Here is a 25,878-nt window from a genome sequence, read left to right as displayed (position 1 = left end):
AGCATTACTCATCATATTGTACTCAGAAAGATGAAAAGCCTGAGTGGACCTTAAGAATTTTGAACCTGCAACTATGAGGTCCAACACAGATTTCTGCAGTGGATGCATTAGTACACTCAGCCACTAGATCTAGCTAGCAATGTCTCAAGTTATTTCTTGATTTTAAGCATCTAGTTCTCAGTCACTCCGGAGCAGACCTTTCATCAGCCTTGTTGTTATTGATATTTAAGTCTTTTTATAGCACTCTATCTGCATCTAGTATGGCATGGGTTCACTTTTCCTAAACGGTTTTAATGTTTGCGTCACACACCAGAGACTGATACAGTGTGAGTTCATTCCAGCCACTATATCTTAGGGTGTTTGTACATGGGCCACTGTCCACTTTGAGGAGCTATGTAACTTGAAACAGGGCGTGCTTCATTTGTAAGAAGCGACCGACCCAAAAGTATTCTTATGAGGCTGTCAGCATCTCTTCCAGAATGATCCATGGGGCACGGCTGCGGGTAACTCTCTGGGAGGTCAATAAAAGGTTTTAGCGTGACTGGCACAGAGGTGTCCAATTTTTTTGTAGGAAGAGCTATTAATGTTCAATAGAAATCATCCTGGGCTACAGTCATTAGTGTTGTAAAAGTGAGCACATCAGACAAGATCACATTAGTTGCCATGATGTACAATATTATTAACAGCGGTCCATGGCGAGCGCTGTTAATTAACAGGCAGGGTTACCAGTAGAGATGTAAAAAAGTTTTATCAGTTTGGAATGCTTCTTTGTGGGAAATAGCCATACCTGCAATACCCCAGGCACCAAGGAAATAATATGGATCATAGGTTTCACCAGTGGAGCTTGATTTACTACTGCTTTAAATATACTTGGGAAATTCAATGTTTTTCTTCAAGCTTTGGTTTTTGTGTTCCGAAAATTGACACATTTTTGTCTCGAATACATGCTTTTCTATTTTCATGTATTTATGTTTCTTTAATTATGTGAAATTTCAGTAAAATGAGCGAAAAGACATTATCACGTGAAATGGAAATCTGTGGTTTTACACTACATTTTCGCAAGAAATTAGTCTTTGTATCAATTTTTGACAGGAGGACGCATTTCATGCTAGGTAAAAGTGCAAAAGTGCAACAAAGCAAAAGCACTGGGAATAAAAGTCACTCATGTTCTGTTGTTTCTGGGTGTTTGCAGTAAATTATTAAACTCAAATGGCACATTCACTATAAATGTTTACAGTGAATGACACATAGGGGGTGATTCCGACCCTGGCGGTAAAAACCGCCAGGGCCGGGGTCCGCAGGAGCACCGCCAACAGGCTGGCGGTGCTCCTTTGGGCATTCTGACCGCGGCGGTACAGCCGCGGCCAGAAACGGAAAGTCGGCGGTGTACCGCCGACTTTCCGCTGCCCAGGGGAATCCTCCATGGCGGCGCAGCTTGCTGCGCCGCCATGGGGATTCTGACCCCCTCACCGCCATCCTGTTCATGGCAGTTTCGACCGCCAGGAACAGGATGGCGGTGAGGGGTGTCGTGGGGCCCCTGGGGGCCCCTGCAGTGCCCATGCCAATGGCATGGGCACTGCAGGGGCCCCCGTAAGAGGGCCCCACTTTGAATTTCAGTGTCTGCTTAGCAGACACTGAAATTCGCGACGGGTGCTACTGCACCCGTCACACCCCTTCCACTACGCCGGCTCCATTTGGAGCCGGCTTCCTCGTGGAAGGGTGTTTCCCACTGGGCTGGCGGGCGGCCTTTTGGCAGTCGCCCGCCAGCCCAGTGGGAAACCCAGAATGACCGCTGCGGTCTTTTGACCGCGGTACGGTCTTCTGGCGGTTCCCGCTTGGCGGGCGGCTCCCGCCGCCCGCCAGGCTTGGAATCACCCCCATAATTTCGTGAAGTGGCATAATGGTGTAATGTCAGGCCTTTCACCTAACAAACGTAACTAAAAATGTTGGAAATTCCACTTAATATTGTGGAATAGTTTAAATTTTGGCTACACCTAATATTAATTCAACCAAGCAAACACTTCTCATCTAGTAGTAGTGGATGCAGACAGTAGAGCTCATTACAGGTGGCTGGAGAGCTTCCAGTAGCTCACAAACTACTTTTTGGAGAAGCATCGATTATCATCACTTCCTGGATTGCTCCAACGTGCTCCACATCATGTCCACATGGTAAACTTTTGGTCGCAGAAGCACAGATATCCTTACTTCCCTGTATTGGTATTTCTTTCTAGGAGGCCTGCGGCTGGAGCCTCAGTGCACGATCCTACAGGCTCATTTGTAGCTCTGTTACTGTCCTTACCTCCTCATTCCAGTGTGTGTAGCCCTTTCATATGTGTATTCTCTTTGCACCAAGCAATACTGATTTTCTTCTCTCAGATTTCCTCCGGCAGTAGCATTTTTTGTTTGCAAATGCCCAGTACTGCACATTCACAGGCCGGGTTTTGCTTCACGGGTGTTATTGTTCCTGTGATACACAGTTGAAAGCCTTGCAGTGTCTGTTGTGATGTGCAGTGGGTCGTAATGAGAAGGATTTGTTGTAATTTCTGCAAGTTTCCTGATCAGTGGATTTACATTTTGGTCTAGTTCTTCGTGAACTTTGTTGGTAAGCTTCAGGTGGTGGTCTCTATGATCTCAGTGGAGGTCTGCTGTTCTTGTGAAACAAACATCACTTGCTGCTTTCTTTAGGGTCAAAGTGAAGCAGTAGCTTTCTTGCCAACGTTGCCGTACTGTTTGCTGCTCCGCTACATATGTGCTTATTTTGAGCTCCAAAGTGGTCAGGTATGACACTATCCATCAGTTCTGGATTTTCAGATAACACTTTGTAGGCTGGAACCAGTAGCTGAAGCCTTTACACTTACACCTATGGGCATTAAAATCCCAGCAGGCAAAGTGCTAATGACTATAATACCAGGATGAGCTCAAAGTGTCACACGTCACATACGTCAACTTGGCAGCTTTATTTATTCTGCTGCTGCTCTACCACTCAGTCATTCTCTCACTCATTCAATTACTCCTACTTAGTCTCTCGTCTTAGCAACTGCTGTCATGCTCCTTTCCCAGGAGGTATCCTAAAAGATTTCAGGCCATGACAATGAAACCCCTAAGCTCCAATCACCCCTCCATGGCTCCATTAGGGGAAAATGGTGCAGAGGAATCTAAAAGATTCCACTGCCTCATTTTTAGCTGCTATTTTTAACGCCTGCAAGGAGCAGGCGTTAAAAGGGGGCATACCATTGTTTTCTACAGGACCCTATGTACTCTGCAGGATTATTGACAAAATGTTGGTGCTAATCCTGCACAGTACATCAGTAGCATCAAAAGCAGGAGATAAGGTTCCATGAGCTGCTCAGGAGCGAGTGAGATGGGGTTTAGAAGCTTTGCAGGTGACCTGTGATGGAGTGTCCAGGTATATTTTATGCAGTGGAGCTGTTAAGTAGATGTGGTGCACTTGAGCAAGATAAAATGCATTGAAGCTGAGAAGCAAGTGCGATTGTTCAGTCGCTCACCTGCTGTGGGGCTGGTCAACGTTATGGTGCAGAGTAAATGTTCTGAAGGTGAGGTGAAGTTTTGCAGTAGCATTGTTCAGTAAGTTTGACACAGTCGAGCGAGAAGCGGCGGAGCTGTTGAGCTACTTCTGCTACAGACGGTCAAGTGAACACTGGTCAGCTATGTCTAACTGTCAGTGAATGTGGCAACTCTGGGCGAAAAGAGAAACGCTGAGACGCCTACCTATGCATAGCTCTTCACTGTATTTAATATACAGTACACTTGGGCTTTAGGTGGGAAAAAAAGTGGGGGTCTTAAAAAGAGGGTTGGGCACATAGGCATGGCGAAGAGTGCTATATAAAGGTGGGTCCTATATAAATAGGGCCACAGAGTAAATCAAATGAGTGCAGAATCCTAATCCTATTCCTCACAATTTAACCACATTTTATGCAACAACTATAACTGAAATCAACAGGAGCATATTTATTTTTCATAAGCACTTTACAAGGTGTATGTAAATTTCTGTCATGTAATGAAATCTATTATATATTATTGCAAACACCTTTCACCAAACCCATCACACTGTTGCATGAAGTAGCTATTACCTGTTTCAGGGCCTCTAGTCAATCAAAGGTACTGACTAAATAGATGTTCCTGAGAGTTACAGCAAAGAAATAGGGACATTTCAGCACATTTTCAGAGATTGTAAGTGCTATTTAAATGGATAAAGTTCTGAATATTTTCACCAGAGCAGAAACTCAGTCCGGAAGCAAGGTTAAAACTAAATTAACAAAGGTCCAGTGGCTAGAGGAGAAAAGTGGCCTTTCTACGTTTGAGGAATAAAGGGAGATTTAGATTTGCTCCTTCGACTTGATACCAGTCCTGATGCAAGGTGTGGCAGAAGAGACCATGCAAACATAAAACGTACACCCTACTTCAATTACTGCAGCCCCCTTTTGATCGAAAGCTTCTGATCTGATGACCAGATTGGAATTCTTTTTTTCACAAATTCATTATTTTCTTTTCCGCCCAATAGAGGGCCCAGAACAGAGCAGGACTGCCTTCCTCCTGGAGCTGCAACAACAACAAAAGCAGTCGGATTGCCGACAGGCCCATGACTGATCATTTACTGGTGTGGTGTAACAGAACAGAAGAATACAACAGAAGACAGGGTCTTCAGGTTCCTACAAGATGTGTTCCTCAGGAGAGTCTAGTCCTGTCTGAAGAAGATCCTGGGATCAGTGGCAGAACGAAACTGGAGGCCCCCCGCTCAGAACATGGAGGGAGCCCACCTCTGGACTCACTCAGGCCAGGTGCTGTGCTGGGGGGCCTCCGGGAGCAAATCCCTCCCCTCTACCGTGGGGGCTGCTGGGGGCTTTGTTACGCACCTGCCTGGGCTGCAAAGGTGGCAGAAAAGAAAGCCTGGTAGGGGCTTGGGATAGCCAACATGCATTCCAGCCCTGTTTCCGGTTGTTCTCTCCTCCTGGTGCAGGCTGCAGTGATACTATCTGTCGGGAATGACATTGGTGAGCCACTATTTAGAGAGAAGGCCTTTAGATCCTGTTGAGTTTATTAGCATATTGGGGATGAATGATCCCTGAGTTCTTTGGCATAAGTTCATGTACAAGTTAAATTGGGTAAAAGCTAGCATAGACACTTATGCTTAAGGTCCTTCCTGCACTCATCTTCCTTCACCATGGGAGTCTGCACTAACCCTTCTTCTCCCCATTATGCCACTTCCCTTTCCTTTATCAATGCTCCCTTTGTCTATCACTCACCCGGTCTCAAAGATCACTGAGACTATAACTTGATACACATAAGAGGGGCCAATCGGGCCAAAACTGGCTAGAAGCCCTTGTTATCTTCAACAGAGCGATATGATTCCCTTGGGGGTTGGTTGATATGCATATATCTACATCTATTTCTTTGTGGTTTTATATAGTGCAAACACGACGGGGTATTTAGTGAATTTTTACAATTGAATGACAAAGTTATAGGAGCACAGTTGATGGACAATATACAAGGGTATATTGCAGATAAACGTATAATTACCAGTATGGAAGGGTTGGGGAACACACTAGAGTAAATGTCATTAAATGATAGAGGAGGATGAGAAAGTGGAAGAAATGTGATTTTTAAAAAAAAATTATTTAGCTTTTATGTAGCTCCACTCAACCCTAGCATTATCAGATTGCTTTGTTGTCAAAGGAAGATACAGTATAAGCAGTGCACTCGAATAATGCAAATTTTGGGCTGCAGCTTTTTTGGCCTAATTATAGATTTGCAACATTATCTATCATCTGCTGCATGATCTGCAGATTTTAACAAAAAAAAATTGTTTGTAACTCAAACAGATCAAACTTACCAAAAACATGGCAACACCTGTTTGTGTGCACTGGAAGGCCCTTCGCAAGTTTGACTGGTCATCTTTCAATTAGGTATTGCTATGTTTGGATGTTAATTGGGTACTAATAAAGTAGAATATTTTCCCAGACAGAATTACCAAGCATAGAAATGACAAAACAATGAAGTAATACTTTCAGAAAATGTGCAGTTATGCTGCATAATTTGTTTTCCTTGCTGCATAATTTAGTCAACCCTGATACATAATTTGTCCCACCCCTGCTGCAAATTTCCAGTGGCCCTCAGTATAAGTAGTAAGTGTTAAGGAGAACTAGCAGTGGTCATGTCAAAGAAGTGATAGACCACTATAGTATAGCAAATACAAAGAAGAAGAGAAATAAGAACGTGGAAGAGAGAAACATCAATGCTTTGCTGAGCAAAAGAGGGGTTGACTGTAAAGGTGAATCCTAGCAAGACAGCTGTCAACGTTGTGGTCAGAAGGGTCTAGTTTGGAAATTTCTTTTGAAGACAAGTAACTTAAGGTGTTTCTTTATCATCACAAGAGAGATGATAGGGCGAAGAGATAATAATCGATTATTTGTATCACACACAGTTCTCAACTATGGCCATTCAACGTGCTCAGCTATCCTATCAGCTGGAAGTTGAGCCAGAGAGTTCCAAATTCTGGTGTAAAGGTTTCTGTAATACCAGAAAGTTAAAAGAAAAGAGTTAACTGAAGTAAGACTTTCACTATTATGTCTCTGGTTAAATACTAGGTGTTACCACAGGAGGACGAATAATCAAATTATCAAGGAGAGATAACCAAGACTTGAAACAAGGGTCTGGCTTGGCTCTAATAACCTATGCCTGAGTCGAGCCTTAAAAATATTTGGATGTAAATTGTGGAACAAATATTAGATGAAAGTATGATAAAGTCTTTTCAAAATTTAAAAAAAGTGTATTTATGTAACACACAGAAGCAATTCACCTTCTACATCAGATTATACCACCACAATGAGAGGTATTTTTTAACCCCTTTGCTACCAGGCCTTCCACCCCCCCCCCCCCCCAGTGCCAGGCCTTTTTTTTCGCTATTTGGGGCAGTTTACGCCTAGGCCCTCATAACTTTTTGTCCACATAAGCTACCCATGCCAAATTTGCGTCCGTTTTTCCCAACATCCTAGGGATTTAAGTGGTACCCAGAGTTTGTGGGTTCCCCTGGAGGAGACCAAGAAATTAGCCAAAATACAGTGAAAATATTGTTTTTAAAACAACAATAGAAAAAAAGGCTGCAGAAGAAGGTTTATGCCTTTTTCTCTGAAATGGCATCAATAAAGAGTTTGTGGTGCTAAAATCACCATCTTCCAAGCTTTCAGGAACAGGCAGACTTGAATCAGAAAGCACATTTTTAACACAATTTTGGAATTTTACTGAGACATACCCAATTTTTACTATATTTTGTGCCTTTAGCCTTCTTCCAGTTAATGACAGAAATGGGTGTGAAACCAATGCTGAATCCTGGAAAGCTAAACATTTCTGAAAAGTAGACAAAATTCAGAATTCATCAGGGCATTATTTGTGTAGATCCTACAAGGTTTTCCTATAGAAAATAACAGCTGAAATAAAAAAATATTGAAATTGAGGTGAAAAACAACAGCCACTTTTCTCCACGTTTTACTCTGTAACTTGTTCCTGTGATGTCAGATTTTCTAAAGCAATATACTGTTATGTCTGCTGGGCTCCTCTGGTTGTGGTGATATATGGGGTTTGTAGTTTCATCAAGAACCCTAGGTACCCAGAGCCAATAAATGAGCTGCACCTTGCAATGGGTTTTCATTGTATACCAGGTATACAGCAATTCATTTGCTGAAATATAAAGAGTGAAAAATAGGTATCAAGGAAACCTTTGTATTTCCAAAATGAGCACAAGATAAGGTGTTGAGAAGCAGTGGTTATATGCACATCTCTGAATTCCGGGGTCCCCATATTAGCATGTGAATTACAGTGCATTTCTCAAATAGATGTCTTTTTTACACACTGTCTTACATTTGGAAGGAAAACATTTAGAGAAAGACAAGGGGCAATAACACTTGTTCTTCTATTCTGTGTTCCCTCAAGTCTCCCGATAAAAATGGTACCTCACTTGTGTGGGTAGGTCTAGTGCCTGCGACAGGAAATGCAACATAGACACATCACATTTTTACATTGAAATCTGACGTGTTTTTTGCAAAGTGTCTAGCTGAGGATTTTGGCCTCTAGCTCATCCAGCACCTAAGGAAGCCTACCAAACCTGTGTATTTTCGAAAACTAGATACCCAGGGGAATCCAGGATGGGGTGATTTGTAGGGCTCTCACTGGGTTCTGTTACCAGGAATCCTTTGCAAACCTCAAAATTTGGCCAAAAATATACTTTTTCCTCACATTTCAGTGGCAGAAAGCTCTGGAATCTGTGAGGAGCCACACATTTCCTTCCACCCAGCGTTCCCCCAAGTCTCCCAATAAAAATGGTACCTCACTTGTGAGGGTAGACCTAGTGCTCGCGCCAGGAAATGCCCCAAAACACAACGTGGACGCATCACATTTTCCCAAAGAAAACAGAGTGTTTTTTTGTAAAGCGACTAACTGTGGATTTTGGCCTCTAGCTCAGCCGGCACCTAGGGAAACCTACCAAAGCTGTGCATTTTTCAAAACCAGACACTTATTTTTTAATTTATTTTGAGAGTTTTCTATAGCGCTGGCAAGACTGAGAGGGTATCAGAGCGCTTTAGCCAACAGAGGGCTTCTTCAAGGGTATTGTTCAGACGGTGAATGTCTTCTACAGAGGATAGTTCAATATAGAGTTGCGTGTCATCAGCATAGAGATGGAAGGGGATATTGGCTCGAGCAAGGATAGTGGTAAGAGGGTCCATGTAAATGTTGAAAAAAAAGTGGGAGAGAGGACAGATCCTTGGGGGACTCCTCTGGTAATTAAAGAGGTGGGTGAGGTCGAGTTGAGAAGTTTTAGTTGTTGCGTTTTGTAAGAAGGAGGAAAACCAGCAGAGGACAGTCCCATCAATGCCGAGTCTCTTTTGGAGGGAGTCAAGAAGGAGTTTGTGGTCGACAGTGTCAAAGGCCGCTGTTAGATCAAGGAGAATCAGTAGGCAGGGTCGGTCAGAGTCCAGGGAGTTGTGGAGGTCATCTACTATGTTGGGGATGGCTGATTCTGTACTACAGCCTTTCCGGAAGCCTGATTGAAGAGGTTTGAGGAGATTGTTGTTATCAATATGATGGGCTAATTGCTGGAGAACACATTTCTCAAGAGTTTTGGCAAGGAAGGGAAGATTGGAGACAGGTCTGTAGTTATGGAGGTTGTTCGGGTCCGCACCTGGTTTCTTTAGAATTGGCGTGATTTGGTCTAGTTTTAGGCAGTCAGGAATCACACCGGTTTGAAGGGAGCTATTGATGATCATAGTCCATGTAGGGGAGAGGGACTGGTGGATTTTTTTTGTCAGGGCGGAAGGGAGGGAGTTGGCTAGGTGGGAGGATGTTTTGGAGGTGGACATAAGTTTGGAGATGTCCGATACCAGGAGAGGTTGGAAAGATCTCCAGCTGGCGGGGGTGACAGCTGTGTCCGGTAGGGGAGAGTGATTTCCTTTTTGGGGGGTGGGTTGTCAGGGAGGTATGGAGCAGGGATAAAATTGTTAGTGGAAGGAAGGGGGGGGGGCTCTTTGCTGGGGGGGTATCCAGTACTAGGGAAAGTTCAATCTCTGTGATTTTATCGTTGAAGAAATTGGCAAAGTTGATACAAGTGTCCGTGGTAGTAGGTAGGGTGTTGGGAGCAGATTTGGTGGTTTGTTGTTTAATGATGTTAAAGAGCTCCTTTGGGCGGTTTATGGCTCTGTCTAGAGCATTACAGAAGAAGGAGTTTTTTTCTTTGTGTATGTGTTTTTTGTAACTTCTCCGTGCTCTTCTACGCTGCTCCATGTGGGTGGAGGAGGGGTCGGATCTCCAGAGTCTTTCAGCAGCTCTTAGTTGTCTCCTCTCTGAATTGAGATCAGTGTTGAACCAGGCTCTGGATGGGGTGCTTCGCAGTCTTTTCAGTTTTAGTTGGGCTAACTGATCAAGTATGGTGGTTATGGTCGAGTTGTATTGGGTGGTTAACTCTGTCGTGGAGAGGTTGGACGAAGGGGGAGGTAGAAGGGAGGTGATTTTTTTCTTCCAGGTTAGATAAAGGGATTTGGCTGATATTTCTTTTCGAACTAAGTGGCTTTTGGGAATGGGTAGTGAGTTGGGGGAATCCAGGATGGGGTGACTTGTGGGGCTCTCACCAGGTTCTGTTACCCAGAATTCTTTGCAAATCTCACAATTTGTCACAAAAAACACTTTGTCCTCACATTTCGGTGATAGAAATTTCTGGAATCTAAGAGGAGCCACACATTTCCTTCCACCCAGCATTCCCCCAAGTATCCCGATAAAAATGGTACCTCACTTGTGTGGGTAGGCCCAGTGCCCGCGAAACGAAATGCCACAAAACACTATGTGGACACATCAAAATGATCAAATACAAAACTACCTGTTTTTGCGGGGGAGGGGACCTGCTTTTTTGGTCCTGGGCTCAGCAGCCATATAGGGAAACCTACCAAACCCAAACATTTCTGAAAAAGAGATAATCGAGGGAGTCCAGGGAGGTGTGACTTGCGTGGATCCCCCAGTGTTTTCTTACCCAGAATCCTCAGCAAACCTCAGATTTAGCTTAAAAAAATCAAATTTTTCACACATTTCTGTGTGGGATCACCGCACCGGGACAAATTTTCTACCACCCAACGTTCCCCTCAGCTTCCCAGTAAAAATGATACCTCACTTATGTAGGTGGGCCAAGTGCCTGTGACAGGGAAGAGTCAAAAACATATTGAAATTGAGGGGGAACAAAAGCAGATCTAAAAGGGCAGTTTGAAATAAAACATTTTTAGGCCGACAAGTGGCGCAGACTTTTTATCGTTATAGATGGGACACCGCTGGGTGGTAGGAATTTTGTGGATTCCTGCAGATTCCAGAAGGTTACATTGCAAAAATGTGGAAAAATGTTTGATTTCCAGCAAAGTTGGAGGTTTTCAGGCCATTGTGCATAAGAAAGTGGTGCGGGTGCATGTTAAGCACACCACCCTGGACTCACCCAGATGTTTAGTTTTCATATGTGTCCAGGTCTTGTAGATTTTCCTACATGGAAGTGTCCCACAGTCCAAAAAGTGCAGCCCTTTTATAAGTGGGAAAAGTTTGAGGGACAGACAAGCTCTCATGGCCCAAATGTAAAACCAAAACCCAAAACAATCAAATGTCCTCTTGCTTGCCGTGGGATAAGATGTTTTAGTGTGCAGGGTAGAGCTGAAAGACTGTTACTCCCTTCAGTTGGGATGGGGGCATAACCATGGCCATACTGGTCAGTAGCCACCACCCACTATTTTCTTTTTAATTCCCTGGCATCTAGTAGGCTTCCTCCCCCCCTCCTGGGGAATGGATCGGGGGTAACTGCCACATCTGCCTAACGGTGGGCAGAACAACTTTGGCCCCATTTATATGGGGTGGGGGACAGGGCATACCCTCACCCTCTGTTTTTGAAAAATAAATCTTCCCTGGTCTCTGGTGGGCTTTCTGCACCCCTTTGAAGGCAGATAGGCCTTCAAAAAATTGGCCTATCTGCCCCCAAGGGGTGCAGCTATGGCCAATAGTAATGTGCCCCCATGGGGAGCGAACCTTTTCCCACGGGGCTGCCCCCCCCAAACAAAACACACACATACACACATACCAATCCCTGGTGCCTAAGTGGCTTCTGCCTCCCCCCCCCCCAGGGGCAAATTGGCCTAATAGAAATAGGCTGCTCTGCCCCCAATGGGTACAGAAATGGCCTAAAATAAATTCCGCCCCCCCAGGGGAGCGACCCTTGCCTAAGGGGTCGCTCCTCTTGCCTGAAATTAGCGCAAGAAAAAAATCCCTGGTGCCTAGTGGTTTCTGCCCCCTTGGAGGCAGATTGGCCTAATAAAAATAGGCCAATCTGCCCCCACTGGGGGCAGAAATGCCTTAAAATAAATGTGCCCCCTAGGGAACGACACTTGCCTAAGGGGTCGCTCCCTTTGTGTGAAATTGGTGTATAGCAGCATACCATGTGCAAGCAGTTTCAGGACTTGGTATGCAAAGACGACCCCTCCCATGATAGCCCAACATAGAACTGCCCAAATACCCTAGGTCTTCATGGCCGGCCCTGGCCCTTGGCCACAGACCCTACCAGGCCCCACTGGTCCCCATAAACCATTATCGCTCCAAATGGGCGGGAAACTGACCTCAAAGACATTCGCTGTTTCACTGCTCACATCAGCCCACTCAAACACCCACTAGCTACTACCCCTCTGTCGACATACCTTCCACTCACGTTTGTACTACTGTTTAGTTATTCCCCTCCTCCACCCAGCCGTTCCTACATAGAGAAGTACACATATTTTCTGACCTGACATTTGAGCCCAATGCCCCACAGGCCACAGAATTGCTCCACATGGTCAGTGCAATTCATTCCGTGGCCCTGCAAGGGTCCACTACAATGTCACATCACCCAGATCCACTACCCACACTGAGCTACAATGTGGATCACAACTTGAAATCAGATACGCTACATCATTTTTGTAACTGTTATCTTGCATTTGAAAATGTGAGCATGATATGTTGTGATAAAATCCTCAGTAAAGGCAGTTTCAAAAATTGATCACACAGTTTGCAAGCTGGGCAGCCAGGGCTGATCTCATGTTTCTCCCATTGTTTATCAAAGGTTTAATGCTTTATCTGCAATTCTTGGTGCATAAGGTTAGAGCAGGCTTCTCCAAAGAGTAGCTCGCAAGTTACTGGTAGCTCTACAGCTACCAATAAGTAGCTCTCCTGTGTGCACCCTGGTACATTGAATTAAAATATTTTGTTAGTTTAATTAATATATCTATTCAAAAATTGGAAAGTGTGTATGCAAAGGCATTAAAAATTGACAAAGACTTTTTCACATCATTGTAGGAAGCCCCGTCTGATTGTCTGAGGTGGTGATTACTGACAATCTTTAATCTAATTGTGTCTGATAGGGTCACTATTACAACGCAAATATTACTAGTAGCTCGGATTGATTTTCATTGAACGTAAGTAGGTCTTACTACAGAAAAGGTTGGATACCACTGTGTTAGACCATGTTGACAGTCAGTAGCCACATGCAAGCTTGGCTCTTTTTTGGCTCGAATGTCTAAGAAGACTTCGCTCTGAGCCGGTATGTGAAAGGCAGGCAGAGTTGTAATGATCACTGAAAGAACAAAACTATTTTAGCAGAGCCAAGTTAATAGAATTGTCAACGCTCAGCGCTCGTTTATGGTTTCAGTACTAGGTGTTCTGGGAAATAGTTAAACATCTGTGAAAGGAGCCAGACGTTTTAGCATTCAGTAGTAGGTTTGTAATTCTAAAAAAAATTGTATGAAATAAAAAGTGTTTCCCCGCTAAAAAAATTGTGGAAATCAATTAAATGAGTCATCGATCCCTCTTCAAAATCCACAATCTTTTAGAGACTTTCTAGCAGAGCTATATATATATATATATGTATATATATATATATATACACACAGATGGTTTAGAAAGGAACACTTAGATACTCGATAACAGTCAGACATTGGGGGATGGAAGATCTACAGTAAACATGCCCCACCTCTCCCATCTATGGCTATTCCTGAACTCCTTCACAATATTGCTATTTTTTTTCAAGTTCGAAATTCGAGGCATGGGTTTCTTTTGGACAAATACGATGCTGTTGTACGGAGTTACTTATCTGAATGTGTTGTATTGTGTTATAACTGCATCCGCCTCGATGTAGTTGGGCAGAGATGTCTAGATGGGTTTAGGCTTGTTTGGCGAATCCACGACAGACTTGGAGCTCATGTAGAGGCAGACGCGTGTTAAGGAAAGTATGATGCGCATGTACTCCGTCCCAGCCCTACCAACCTTACAGAGTACCGAGAGTATGGAGCTCTGGAAAGGTCATAGGACTCATACAAAGTCAGCAACTTGTTAAGGGATGCTGATGTGTGTCAGAACCAGCCCCCAGACCCACCGGTTTTACAGGGACGTTCGGCTGAGAGAAAGCGACTCTGTTGCTAAAAGCTTGATCTATCTTTTCTTAAGATGAGGCCTCTCCCGTTTTAGGACCCCAGATTGTCTGTGTTTCCGACTTCCTACTTTTGGGAGGTCTGCGCCCCGTTGTTCCCGCACGAGCCCTTCTTCCAAGTTGTGGCCTCCGAGGGGTCGTGGAGAGATCTGGATGCAGCTGGCAGCTTTCCATTCTGTGAACGAGCGCGCGGGAGTGCAGCTCCGGGTTCAGCCAGGGCGCGGGGAGAGGGGAGGCGGTGGTACTGGAAGAGAGTCAAAGACAATGAACTTGAAAAGAAAGGGCCACTTAAAAACACACACTGAATTTTATTCTTCTTGAAATGAGTCCCAGGTGCCTCTACATTCTATACTAACGTGTTACAGAGTCTCGTAAAAAATGTGGCGGGAAGGAATGCGCTCCAGATGAGCCTCAGAACGGACACGGGCCGGAGAGCGGAGTGCGAACCTGGGAGCAGGCATAGGCCACACCGAGAAATTCATGGGTTTCCTCAGAGTGGGTCCTGGCAACTTCAAAGCGGGTGCGTACCCCACTGAGAGGAAACTTGTACCGGCCGCATCGTGGTCTAGAGGGATGCCAAATCACAGCGCGAACCTCGGTCCAAACCAGTGGCGTACCCCAAAATGATACGTCCACTCGCCAAACTGTGGTGAGGGGCCACGCATTCTTCTATATCCCACAGATATTCATTGCTAAATGGGGACTCCCTGAGTGGTGGGGTATCCCGTGTGCCACGGGGGCCTGCGTTAACCCTTGACCCAGGAACAATATGCGAGAGCGGCTCCAGGGCACACTGAGAATAATGTCAGCCTCAATGTGGGACCAGCAAGGGGTACTAGGTAGACCCCGGCTGTCGGCACGACGTACAGGCCCCAACTTTGGGAAAAGCAGTGTGTGAGCCTCAGTGCACCCCACCACACAAAAAGTGCAGTGTGACCTCGTTTCAGACTTTCACTTGCCTCTATATATCCTCTCTTTCCAGTAACTTTGTTCCTCACAATATGGCACCCAGTTCTCTTATCAGCACATTGTATCCAATGTCAAGCTTTTAGATAAGTCGAAACCATTCTCATTCTGTCAGCAATATATTAAATGCTGACACTGTTTACAAATATCACCACTAACACCCAAAATCAGCATTGTTTCCAGTGCCTACCATTGTTCTTTGCATCAGCATCAACCCCTGCCATCTTCAGTATTATTTGAAAGGTCAGCACTGTTCATTATGTTGGCCCTGTTCCAATTTTTAGCAGTTTTTCTAATGTCAGCACTCTTTCCAGTTTTGGCAATAATCTCTTTGACCGCACTATTCCCAGTGGTTGCATTATCATTTGCAGCACAACTCCCACCCCGCCCCCATGGTTCCCCAGATTTGTGACCTTTTGTAATTATAACCTTTGTTGCAGTTGGAGACTTGCTCCTATGTATGAAATGCCCTCTCATTCTCTCCCGGAAGAGCCTCTGTCATCATGGCAGTGGCCTGAAATTGTGCCAGGCCACCACTTTGACACTGCAAGGTGTCAGATATTAATAACAAGCACATTATATGTACACTGAAGAGGTACGTGGCCACTCTTCCCAGCTACTTGTGTGTTGAGTTGTGTGACTAAGGGCCATATGTACGAATACATTTTCCCATTGACACAGAATGGGAAAAACCCTTTGCTACATCTAAGTGGCTAAGTAGAATAATATGTTTTCACACAACAAATTTGTTGGATGTGGACTGTGTGTGTGGCATAGCCATCTGAATGTACCTTCCTCAAGAATAACCTCTCCCAAATGTGTGCTTTTAGCTTAAATATGTTTCTCTGGTGATGGCCATTAGGACAATGTTTCTTGTGTCATCATTATTCCCAATATCAGTATTACGCCTGCAGTTGGCACTATTCTCTGTCAGTATGATTCCTGGGGGTATACTATGACAATATTACATGCATTATTTCACGTGACTCTTTTATTACATCCAGTAGATTGACCTAACCACTATATCACATGGTAACTGTTTTTGGACATAGGAATAGTAATAACATGTTTAAAACTTCAATCTGGAAGTAGTTAATATAATGGGTGTAATATAATCCTGACCTCAATATACTGTCCTCCAACCTCACTGATATTTATACCTTTCTTTGTCGCTACACCATGTCCAATATCTGCCTTATTCCCAAGTTGCCACTATCCTGTGTGTCAACACTGTCCCCTAATGTCACCTTTATTCCACCTGAACTTCATTAATGGCTCATAATGTGAGGTTTTTCTAGTATATTACAAAACCTGTCAAGAGGTGTAGGGCCCATGGAACAATTCCATCGTCATCTACCCTGTTCTAAGATAGGTAAAATCGTGTAGGCTCAGTTCGACAGTAGTTGCATTCCAGAGGGTGATGCTGATGATTTTACATGCTTAATGATCACAGCAATGGAATATGTGTAAATAGCAAGAGACTCCATTATGATATTAATGTTGACACTTGGTGGGACTCATCAGTACTAATAATATAATGCAGGGACTAGATGTGTGTATGATGGCTTCGAGAGTGGCTGATGTGTCCACGAAAGAGACCATACTTTCACTGCAGAGATCTCAAGAGGTTAGGAGAGGAGTAATGGGCAGAGGTACGGACTTTCATGTCCTCATAAGGATGAAATAGCGCTTCAGTAGCTTGTCAGGGGTAATAAGCGCTATATAAATACATTTACAATTCACATTACATTCGCTGAATGTACAGATTAGTAATTCCAGGCTAGAGACGCAATTATTTAGCCTGGTCAATAAGATGTGCGCATTTCGGAACCCGAGAGAAACATAGCAATTTTTAAATGTTGGCAAGGGACCACCAGAGAATGCGAGAAGTTGGAGATCGTCAGCGAAACGTTTATTGAGTAGTGAGGACCAAGATTCGGGACAGGGAAAGGTCAGACCACATAAAGAATGGTGCTAGAAAAGCTGAGGCTGGCACCTCAGAGAAAGGGCTCTCGGGGCTCTGGCCTGTTCTATATATGAGTGAGGCAGTGTTGAGAGAACTGAAGGCTGTTTGTATCTTTCACTAAACGGTGCCTGTATAATTTGTGGTGATCATCTTGCCAATGTGTTAAAGTGTCCTAGAATCTAAGAAGTGGACAGGGGGTGTTAGCTAGATTCAAGACTTTTGATAGGAAGAAGTGACAGTGTTTTTGAGTGGTTATACATGAATGTGCAAGCAAAGATGGAGGCTTGACTGTGATGCGTTAAACACGAAGGTGAGTCACGTAATGCCAACTGTTTATGTAGTGTGGGAAAAGTGCAGCAATCCTGCCTCCGATGTCCTAGACACAATTGCTCAGGAGGATGTTGTAGCCTCACAGCAGCACACAGGGCTAGGTAAAGTCGGTGTATTCTAGGTAGAACGCTAATAAACTCAGCTTCTCTCTTTTTTTTCGAACAAAGCCCTAGTAAAATACGAAAAAAAGATAGATTCAGCTTGCAGAAGAAACTACTCTCTTGATTTAAACCAACATGGATCTAATTTTGTATTCTGATATTCTTTCACACACTATACATTTTTGAACTGCTACTGAATTCCGAGGTACAAACATGATCTATTCAAATCTGCTAGTCTATTGTGAAATGTTTAAATAAGACTATTATTATAAAATTACGTCTTGTGATTTGAGCATCTCTTTAATTTGCAAGAACCAATTTTTCCAGTTGGGTATTTAATTTGTCATATTTATATCTACTTTCAGACTGCTACACAGCAAACGGTGCAGATTACAGAGGTGCCCAGAATCAAACATCCCCACAAGGTGGGAAGCCGTGCCTCTTCTGGAACGAAACCTTCCAACATCCTTACAATACCCTCAAATATCCCAACGGAGAAGGTGGACTAGGAGAACACAACTACTGCAGGTAAGCTTCAGGACCTGAGCTCTTCAAGGACATGGTATCAGCTTGTTGCCTTCCATTCTATGACTTAGTAGGGTGTATATTGGCCACCATTTCCTCCAATCAGCTTTTGTTGGTCCCCTGACATTTACTATGGGACATGTACAATACATCTTGCACCCCATTAGCTGTTGCTCCAGGCTAATTTCAAATGTGAAGAGGGAGGTTTTCAATGTAGAGAACTACATATAGGCTTCATGCCAGATGCTACTGCGTAATGCAGTGTTTAAGAGTTTCATTCCTTGGTCACTCCGACTACACTTGATATTTCGAAGTGTAATTTTTTGGTGAACTCAGTACCACATGCCCTAATTTTTGACACTAGAGATTCTCATTTTCCATCTCTATAGCCTTACATTTTAAATGAAGCCCCGATCTTAGACTTTGAATGAATCAACTACATCTTGACCGAAGTTCTCTGGTATTGATTACAGTTTGGCCAAATTATTTTTCTCATCAAGGGCATGGGGAGGCATACCATTTGGTTAGGATTATATTAAAACAGCCATTATTTTATTACAAATTCAACGCTGTTCTGATCCAAAACATACTTCTTGTTGCAGTTGTTTCTGTTCAAATTGCATATTTCACCAAGTTCATAGCTGGTGTCAGCATTGCTACAAGAATGACTGTAAAGCCTGGTTGAATGTTGAAGAGGCTGACATCACAAAATATAAATACTCTTCATAAACCCAGCCAGTGGGCATATTAAACCCTTTTTGGCAATTGCATGGGGCTCTATGGTAAATAACATACGGTATCTGACTCTCTCCGTATTTAAAAGTATAAGCAGCCTGACAACGCCTCCCAGCCACCCAAACGAGAGCCAAGAGATGACATAATACATCTCATCATTATAATTGCAGTGCGTCCTTTCCTCCTGTATGATTACCCTGCAGAGTGAAGTCTTCAGCATGTCTTCAGCCAGAATAAATAACAGCACCCAACACTGTTATTTCTTTAAGCATTACATTAATTTATTTTGTAAACCTGAATTATTGTACGTAAATATGTTGAACCTGGCCCTTTTAGCAGGGAAATCCCTAAACTTTTTGCCTCCTTCCTCCTATTTTTTCTTACCGCTTGCTGTTGGCTCTAGGACTCTGAGCACTTTATCACTGCTGATTAGTGCTAAAGTGCACATGCAGGTGCTCTCCCTACTAAAGTTGGCATGATTGGCTTACACCTAATTGGCACATTTAATTTAGTCCCTTGTACAGTGGTATCCCTTATACTCAGGGCCTGTAAGTTAAATGCTACTAGTGGGCCTACAGCACTGCTTGCGCCACCCACAGAAGTAGCCTTTCAAACCTGTCTCAGGTCTGCTAACGCTGGCCTTGCGCACCCAATTTATTTCCACAGGGACCTGGCATCTAAATTGACTTGCCAGGCCCAGAACTCCCCTTTTACTACATATAAGTCATGCAAAGGTAGGCCCTAGCTATCCCTATGGGCAGGGTGCTATGTATGAAGAAGGCAGGACATGTGCCTGGTTGTGAGGCCTGCCCTGGTAGTGACAAACAGCCTATTTGGTATCTCATTGCCGTGAGTGTTCTTTCTCTCATAGGATTGTATTGGAAATGCCCTGCCTTACGACTAGGGGGTGTTGTCTGATTTATGAGGGGTAGCATAGGCATGTTTGGTATGGTTGTTACTGGTGTAGGTGGATTTTTTATTACCATTAAAGAAATACCACTTCTAGAAAGTGAGCATTTCTCTGTGTTTATGACCCTGGTGTTTTGCAGCTTGACTTCAATCCATGTCTGGGGCAGGGTGACAGCTGGGCTTTGGGCATACTTTTCAGACAGCCTGAACACAGGGAGGGTGGAGGTGTTACAGAGGTGCATCTACATTGTGAATGGTCTTCCTGGGCTGAGAGAAGAGGAGGCGGGTCACGCCAGCATTTGTAAAGGCTGTGCCCTGACCTCACACAAAGGGCTTGTTTACCCTCAACTGATCTCTGGAGCTTGTGCTGAAGGAGAGGGGAGACACTCCCAGAACCAGTGGTAACTGGTTGGAACCTCCTTTCCCCCTCTTTGAAAGTGTTGTGCAAAAATGAGTATAAGTACATGGGATTAACCTTCCTAAAGAAATGGACACCGAATGCTGCTGGAGGGACTCACCAGGAATAGCCTTGGATTTCTGCTGCTGTGCTGACTTGTAACCTGCTGGGTCACTAGGAGAAACTGCCACTGACTGCATACCCCTTGTGCGGGCACAGGCAGGCATCCACTTTGGTGCCTTCACCGCTGCGGCCCTGGAGGGCTGGCGGAGGCTCGCTCACCGCATAGGGTGACGGCACATTGCCAGGGTGGGGTGGAAGCCTCTTCGGAGGCCCCCAGCTCCACAAGGTCCCCATTCCTGTTGTGAGGCTCACGGGCAAGAAACCTTGACGGAGGTCCCCTGTCGTACTGGAGCCCCAGTCCTGTTGTCAAACACACAGAGTGTTGATCGAATTACTTGTGCCCTCGCCGGTGGGCAGGAGAGCCGCAGCCTGGCTGAGGGTGAGAGCAGTGAGGTGGCCCCTATTTGAGGAGTGGGGTCACCCGTTCTCCCCATCACGGCTTTCTGGGATCGCGATCCATCAGAGGTGCTACGAGAGTGGGGACACGGATGTTCCTGTTTTGGCCCCTCTTGTTTTTGCACCCAGGGCGGAGGACAGGTCACACTCACCAGATCTGGTGAGACTATTGCCAAATAACAGATGCATTTCTGCCATGGTGTTAGGTACATTTATGCTGATGTTGTTGTTTTGAGCTATGAGCTTTTGTTACCGTGTTATACTATGCACAGTCATGATAATGTCTTGGCAGTGCCGATCCTGTCTTTATGGTGATATGTTTTTCTGACTTGCCATGTGTTTTCTGATGTTCCCTTTATGGGCATTTATGTTTACTATGACATGTGCATTATTTTAGTAATGTTTACCTGACTATTGCTTATTTTGCAGGATAACCAGTAACCTATATGTTCTATGTGACTACTGATGGCTTTCACAGAGTAATAATACCTTGTAATGTTCTGACAACTGCATGGGTAGCAGGCAGTGCTTAATTTGTGCTTGTTGTTTCCAGTGCAGAGCACCAGCACTTATTTTTGAGGGTCGGGACTTAATTTTCTGCCTCAAGCATTTATTGAGAGCAAAAGACACAAATGGGAAAGACAGAGGAAGAGAAAAATGAAAAAGTGTCAAATGGGAGAAAGCAGAAAGCTGTTAAAGTGAGCTGAAGGGACAGGGAGTGGCTGCAAATCGATTGAAGAGGCCAGAGATGAATTCAGGATTACGCTGCCTTGGTATTCCATGTTTGCACATTTAATTGCAGCAGCCATGTGTTTAAGAGGAGGGCTTTGGGCACCGGCACGTTTTTATTACTTAAGCTCTGGTAGCAGGGTATTACTCACATGTTGTGTTTGGTCTAATGATGTTGTGTACAATACAGTTTATTTTTATATAACTGGGTGTTGTGTTTCCTTTGTGGTGGGGACAGTGCATCACATGTGTTGTGTGTGTTGTGTGTGTTGTGCAATCGCTTTACACATTGCCTCTGGGATGGGCCTGACTGCTCGTGCCAAGCTACCAAGGGGATGAGCAGGGTTTATCTTGGGTGTGTAACTCCCTCACCCTGACTAGAGTGGGTGGGTTCTGCCTAGCTTAGGTGCATACCCTAGCCAACCAGAAACCCAATGTCTAACAAAATAATTAAAAAATAGATTGCAATATGAGTTATATTTTGGATACAGGATACAATTGTAACATCCATGTTCGTACAGGCATGAATCTGCCTAGGACTTCATCGGAGTCCAAATACAGCCCTTGTCATCCTTCTGTATAAGTCCATTTGTAATTCACATTGACAAGCATTTCTTTTAAACCTTGTGTCTGGCATGCCCATCAAGAAAGGTGCTATTCAATCATTAATTCTCCCTTTCTGCTATATTGACATGTACATAATCCAGTAATCAGTCTAGAGAGCAAAGTGATTAAGCAATGTGCCAGTTAGATCTTGGAGAGTGTGAGACTATGACAAAGGTGTATAGCATGGCATAGCGTGGCCTTGACAAAAATAATTAGAAACCATTGTAAGTTAATTGTCATCTTCAAGTAATGAAGTGTAAGGTAGTGAGAATGCTGTTTTTTAAATTGGTTTAGTCCTAGATTGTGCAGTCAATGAATATCTCATCAAGTGTTTAGCAATACACGAGGTTGTCTGAAACGTTTTGTCTGCCGCTTGAGAGGATCATATAGATCTGGTAGTAGCTAAGGTGTCTAATACTCCAGTGACTTTAAATCACTGCTGTAAAATTGGACTTGAGGAGGCTGTTTTGATCCCCTTGTATTCAAGTGTGTGGAGGCAAAGAAACTGATAATTCAAATTGTGGCAGCAAGGAAGTTATTAGGATCTGCAAGCTTGTGAGTGGGCCAGAGAGGGCTTACCGTCGTGGTTTTTCATTGTTCATAGACATCCCTTCCCCAACATCAATCGTCACAGTTCTGCGGGATTCAAGTGCTTTAATTACTTTAGATTTCTTGTCATTATATACGTGAATTTAGATTATTCCTAGGGTCCCACAAGTACATTATTATTATTTCAGAAGTGAGAGTTTTATATTTCATAGAAGGCCGTTTGGGCTGCTGTCAGTAGCTTCAGTATTCTATTGCACAATACAGCCTTCGGTGTGAAGGTTTTCTAAGATGGCATCTTGCTGTTTGGGAGCGAGATGCCATCAAGATGTCTGTTAACATGGTGAAAGGTCGGAGGTCTGTTAAAAGAACATTGGAGGAGATTAGGCATATCCTCAAGGATGTGAAATGCACTTTTACACGTATGTCAATTTGGTAATGGAACTACATAGTTTGGAGCTAGAAAGTAGGTTGTAAAAAATAAATCTTATCTAACAATGTGAAGTCTCTGGAGCAGTTTATGTATTATTGGGTATCACAGCATTTTGTATCAGACTGATCAATAACTACAATTAAAGGACTGAGGGCCTCATTATGAGTGTGACAGTCCAAGGACTGCCACACTTGCATTGACGGTCACACTTCTGCATTACGGGCGGTCGGACTGCCCAATTACTACCCTGACTGACGGACCCTCAGGGGACTGCCACCCCCGCTGGCAACATGGTTCCTGACAGCATGACGGCAGTCACAGTTGTACTCAGCCAGGGTGGCGCTCAATTTAGCACACCTGGCTGATCACAACTCCCCTCACCGCCAGCCTTTTCATGGCACTTTCACCAACATGGCAGGGGCCCCCCTTTCCTAGCACTCTCGGAATGCGCACTGTACGCTTTGCAGACAGTGCACATTCCAAGGGTGCTGTCTGGCCCCCTCTGTGCTACGAGATAGCACTCAGCTCCTTCAAGGGAGCTGAGTGCTATCTCATAGCACTGTTCCTGCCGGTCAGACTGGCAGGAATGCCCTATTGGAATGTTACCGCAGGTCAGACTGTTGGGAACATTGTAATAGGGGATGAGGGATGCTACTGCATCCTCCTGCAGCTTTGGTGGTCCCTTGGTGGGACCGCCAAAGTTTAAATGAGGGCCTAAGTATAAATATACAAACTTTGGTTAAGAAAGGTGCAGATGTTTGGAATGGAAAGTGTAGGAATGACATGAGTGAGATAAAAAGGGTTTGAGTGAAGCACACACAATCAGTCATTTAGACAAAGGACATCAGAGTGTGATCTCTTTAATGTTGGTGCACATATGAAATGGGTGAAATACTGACTCAAGTCAATGGATTTCCATTTATTTGCCAATGGAATCTAAGTAGAAGTAATCAGTTGTCAAGAGAAAGGATTTACTAGTGCTTTGGGCAGTGAGGAATGTAAACGCTTGTATGTGTAGGTGGAAACATTAATACTTGGTTGGTTCACAGGCAATTGAAAGAGGTATTTAGGAACAACAGGATGGCATTTTTAAGATGGGTTAAGAGTTTGTTTGAAGGTGAGTGTGTTCATTGAACAAAGACCATTGAATCTATCTGTTCATACAAGTTGGAGAGAATCTATTGTGTTTAAGAACACAGCCAGCTTTAGTGCTGGTGGCACCCAGTGCGACTGTCTTTTTTGGCACCCCCACATGACCTTCATCTCCTCGAATCCCTTCAATACCACTCCCCAACAGTGCCCCCCATCTCTGCATAGCCCCTCTATGACATACATTTATTTTTTATAGTGCTACTCATGGCTCACTCATGCTCAGTTTTCTGCTCTGCATGGTACACCCTGTTTTCAACAGGCACAATAACCCTCTGCCCTACTTTATGATGAGTCAAAACTGCCACTTGACAAAATACTAGTCTCTCAGCAATAGGAACATTAATCATCAGAGTTATTTTCACCTGCTTTTAAACCCATAAGTTATCTTTTATCACATGGCCCCCCCACCATAGTCTGCGTCAGGTATGGTTGCACTGGTCGCACTGCCCTAAAGATGGCCCGCAAAGTCGCCCTGAATCACATGTGATTTAACTGTCTAAGGGCAAACAAGTACACACAGATTTGCACACACACTCCCACACAACATTTCATACCAATCAATATGAAGACAGGCCATTGACCACAATGAAGTGTGTATTTACTATTCTAACTCCACGCACGCTTTGATGCTTTGTACAAAGTGGACCAAGGCAAATATAACTGTGCTTTAGGGTTTTTTGATACACTTGCTTGAAAGTAAATAAACACACTACTGGGACCATCCCCATAACACCAGTCCTCAAAAAAATAGTGTTTGTCTGGTTCTGTCTGGGTCTGCCCACGCTATGAGGATGTCAATTGAGTCCCTATTAACTTACTCACATACCTAGGGTGTGCCAAAGCTCTTTTAGAAACTCAATACAAACATGTCAGAATTATCAGTTAGCAGGGCCTTCACTCTTCGCTCCTTAAAAGGAAAAGGCCAGAATTAATTCTTCCAATGGGGCTTCTTTAAAGAGCTTAATCCGGTGCCATCCTAAAAGGAACTACTCATATTAACATTCTGTCACTGGTACCTACACCATTCCTCTCAGGGCAGCAACCATTCAACAGTCAACAAATCATACTTTGACACTCCCTTTTACAGAGCTACTGCTATCCAGCAGATTCTATCAAGTCCTAGCAAATGACAGAAAATTCAGTCATATTTAAAAACTCTGTGCCCAACACGCGACAATGCTTCTGTCAATTTCTAGGAATTGTGTTTTATTATCTCATTATTTTTAGCAGGAGTTTGAATTGACAAATACATTAATGTTATCAAAATAAAAGTACTTTTTTCCAAAACCATCTACTACAACCTTCATTCTATGAGATTGTTTAACATAATCATCTTTCTTGTAGATATCATTTAGGAATGTGCTTTATATTTAGCATCTGGCTTCCATGAAGAAGCAAAGAGTTGCATAACTTTTAATGTCCCAAGAATTCCCCAAAAATACCATTGAAAAACCCAACATGTTTTTAGCAGTAAAAGCCATTTTCTCTGAAGTAGCCAACTTTGAGGGCTTTTTGGCCTAATGATCTGCAACTGCATAACTATTGCTTTTGCATTTTCAAAAAAGTAATTTAAGCTGTCAGCACAACAGAACAACAAACAGGCTGCCAGCACAGGATTTCATCACAGCAGTACCTTAACCGTTCAAGCCTACATGTACCTATTACTCTATTCGCATTCGACGAGTAATGGCTGGCCAAACATACATGCGAACTGAGGGGGAGTACTCCCCCTCAGTACTCGTCACAGCCCGTGGCCCGCCCCTTTTACAATAAATCAATAATAAACCTAGTTTATTATCATTTTACTGTAAAAGTTTGGCAGCTGCTGCTGCTGGCGGGGGGCGACGCTCCTCCGCCTTAGCGGAGGAGCCACATCTTCCTTTACATTCACCAGTCCTCTATAATGCAGAGTAAAATCACAGTTACTAAATTCAAGTTAAGATATTTCTACCCTATTAGGTGTGATCAGTCGAGCACCAC

At 43.9% G+C, this 25,878-nt stretch overlaps 1 protein-coding gene across 1 annotated transcript in view; it reads left to right on the top strand.

Annotated features, from left to right (window-relative positions):
* Positions 1-25,878, top strand: part of KREMEN1 (kringle containing transmembrane protein 1) — a 289,192-nt gene that overhangs the window by 126,138 nt on the left and 137,176 nt on the right. Inside the window, exon 2 of the mRNA XM_069214466.1 lies at positions 17,713-17,875. Within this exon, the coding sequence (XP_069070567.1) occupies positions 17,713-17,875 (163 nt within the window). The remainder of the gene's footprint in view (positions 1-17,712; positions 17,876-25,878) is intronic.

The sequence above is a fragment of the Pleurodeles waltl genome, chromosome 11 (genome assembly GCF_031143425.1).
Source record: "Pleurodeles waltl isolate 20211129_DDA chromosome 11, aPleWal1.hap1.20221129, whole genome shotgun sequence".
Classification (NCBI taxonomy): domain Eukaryota; kingdom Metazoa; phylum Chordata; class Amphibia; order Caudata; family Salamandridae; genus Pleurodeles; species Pleurodeles waltl.
This window is presented reverse-complemented; position numbering and strand designations above follow the sequence as displayed.